The 2,500-nt window shown below is 55.4% G+C and overlaps 1 protein-coding gene across 1 annotated transcript in view; it reads left to right on the forward strand.

The window, feature by feature from the left end:
* The window catches only part of LOC311616137 (neuroligin-4, X-linked-like), a 19,379-nt gene that overhangs the window by 16,226 nt on the left and 653 nt on the right, over nt 1-2,500 (forward strand). Inside the window, 5 exon segments of the mRNA XM_084907368.1 lie at nt 1-23; nt 26-151; nt 154-372; nt 375-471; nt 2,211-2,500. The exon segment at nt 1-23 is cut by the window's left edge and continues 293 nt beyond it; the exon segment at nt 2,211-2,500 is cut by the window's right edge and continues 653 nt beyond it. Of these exon segments, the coding sequence (XP_084763494.1) occupies nt 1-23; nt 26-151; nt 154-372; nt 375-471; nt 2,211-2,500 (755 nt within the window).

Raw genomic sequence — 2,500 nt, forward strand, 5'->3', positions numbered from 1 at the left:
CCTCACCTTCGTCGAGGGCATCGTGGGGGCCGAGACGGGGTCACCCCGAGCGATTTCGATTTCTCCGTCTCCAACTTCGTGGACAATCTCTACGGCTACCCCGAGGGCAAGGACACGCTCAGGGAGACCATCAAGTTCATGTACACCGACTGGGCGACAAGGAGAACCCCGAGACCAGGCGCAAGACGCTGGTGGCGCTGTTCACCGACCACCAGTGGGTGGCGCCGGCCGTGGCCACGGCCGACCTGCACGCCCAGTACGGGTCCCCGACCTATTTCTACGCCTTCTACCACCACTGCCAGAGCGAGATGAAGCCCGGCTGGGCGGACGCGGCCCACGGGGACGAGGTGCCCTATGTGTTCGGGGTGCCCATGGTGGCGCCACCGAGCTGTTCAGCTGCAACTTCTCCAAGAACGACGTCATGCTGAGCGCCGTGGTCATGACCTACTGGACGAATTTCGCCAAAACCGGGTACGAGGCTCCCCGGTCCCCGTCCGTTCCTGTCCTGCGGAGACCGGTCGACCGGTCGCTATGACGTGCTCTGACCACCAGTGGGGGGAAGAGAGTCCATCAGAGGAGTGGTTGCTAGGACGTGCACTGACCACCAGGGGGCAATCGGACCGCTTGACCAGTCACTATGACGTGCACTGACCACCAGGGGGCAGACAAACAATTGATCAGCCAGTTGGCTATGATGTGCACTGACCACCAGGGGACGGGCAGTCAACCCGTTAACCAGTCGATATGACGTTCACTGACCACCAGGGGGCAGATAGTCGACTGGTCGACCAGTTGCTATGATGTGCACTGACCACCAGGGGGGCAGACAGTCGACAGATTGACCAGTCATTATGACATTCACTGACCACCAGGGGGCAGACAGTCGACCGGTTGACCAGTCGCTATGACGTTCACTGACCACCAGGGGGCAATCGACCGGTTGACCAGTTGCTATGATGTGCTCTGACCACCAGGGGGTGGACAGTCGACTGGTTGACCAGTCGCTATGATGTGCACTGACCACCAGGGGGCGGACACACAATTGATCAGCCAGTTGCTATGACGTTCACTGACCACCAGGGGGCAAACAGTCAACTGATCGACTAGTCGCTATGACGTGCACTGACCACCAGGGGGCAGACAGTCCATCACCGTGTGATGTGCACTGACCACCAGGGGGCAGAGAGTTGACCGGTTGACCAGTCATTATGACATGCATTGACCACCAGGGGGCAATCGACCAGTTGAACAGTCGCTATGACGTGCACTGACCACCAGGGGGCAGGCAGTCGACTGGTTGAACAGTCGCTATGACGTGCACTGATCACCTTTTTCTTTTCCTTGTTTTGCAAAACAATTTTATAAAAGTATATTCTTTTTAGAAATATATATTATATATATTTTATTGATTTTTTTACAGAGAGGAAGGGAGAGGGAGAGAGAGTCAGAAACATTGATGAGAGAGAATCATCCATCAGCTGCCTCCTGCACGCCCCCCACTGGGGATGTGCCCGCCACCAAGGCCCATGCCCTTGACCGGAATTGAACCCTGGACCCTTCAGATGCTCTATCCACTGAGCCAAACCTGTTTTTGCTAAAAATATATTCTTACTGATTGAATGGAGGGAAGAATGGATGGATGGATGGATGGATGGATGGTGGATGGATGAATAGATGGTGGATGAATGAATAGATGGAGAGAAAGATAGATGAATGGAGGGAAGGATGGATGGATGAATGGATGGGTGGATGGAGAGAAAGATGGGTGAATGGAGGGAAGGATGGATGGATGGATGAATGGATGGTGGATGGATGGATGAATGGATGGATGAATGGATGGTGGATGGATGGATAGATGGAGAGAAAGATAGATGAATGGAGGGAAGGATGGATGGATGGATGGATGGGTGGGTGGATGGATGGAAAGATGGATGAATGGAGGGAAGGATGGATGGGTGGATGAATTGATGGTGGATGGATGGATGGATGGATGGTGGGTGGATGGATGGAGAGAAAGATGGATGAATGGAGGGAAGGATGGATGGATGGATGAATGTATGGTGGATGGATGGATGGAGACACGGATGGGTGGATCCATGAGCGAATGGATGCATTCCATTCTTTGTCTCCCTCTCTCTCTCTCTCTCTCTCTCTCTCTCTCTCTCTCTCACACTCACTCTCTCTCTGTCTCCCCTCACCCCCCCCCACAGGGACCCCAACCAGCCGGTACCTCAGGACACCAAGTTCATCCACACCAAGCCCAACCGCTTCGAGGAGGTCGCCTGGTCCAAGTACAACCCCAAGGACCAGCTCTACCTGCACATCGGCCTCAAGCCCCGGGTCCGAGACCACTACCGGGCGACCAAGGTGGCCTTCTGGCTGGAGCTGGTGCCTCACCTGCACAACCTCAACGAGATCTTCCAATACGTCTCCACCACCACCAAGGTCCCGCCCCCGGACATGACCTCCTTCCCCTACGGCACCCGTCGCTCCTCCCCGT

The sequence above is a fragment of the Pipistrellus hanaki genome (genome assembly GCF_964339955.1).
Source record: "Pipistrellus hanaki genome assembly, contig: scaffold_68, whole genome shotgun sequence".
Lineage (NCBI taxonomy): Eukaryota > Metazoa > Chordata > Mammalia > Chiroptera > Vespertilionidae > Pipistrellus > Pipistrellus hanaki.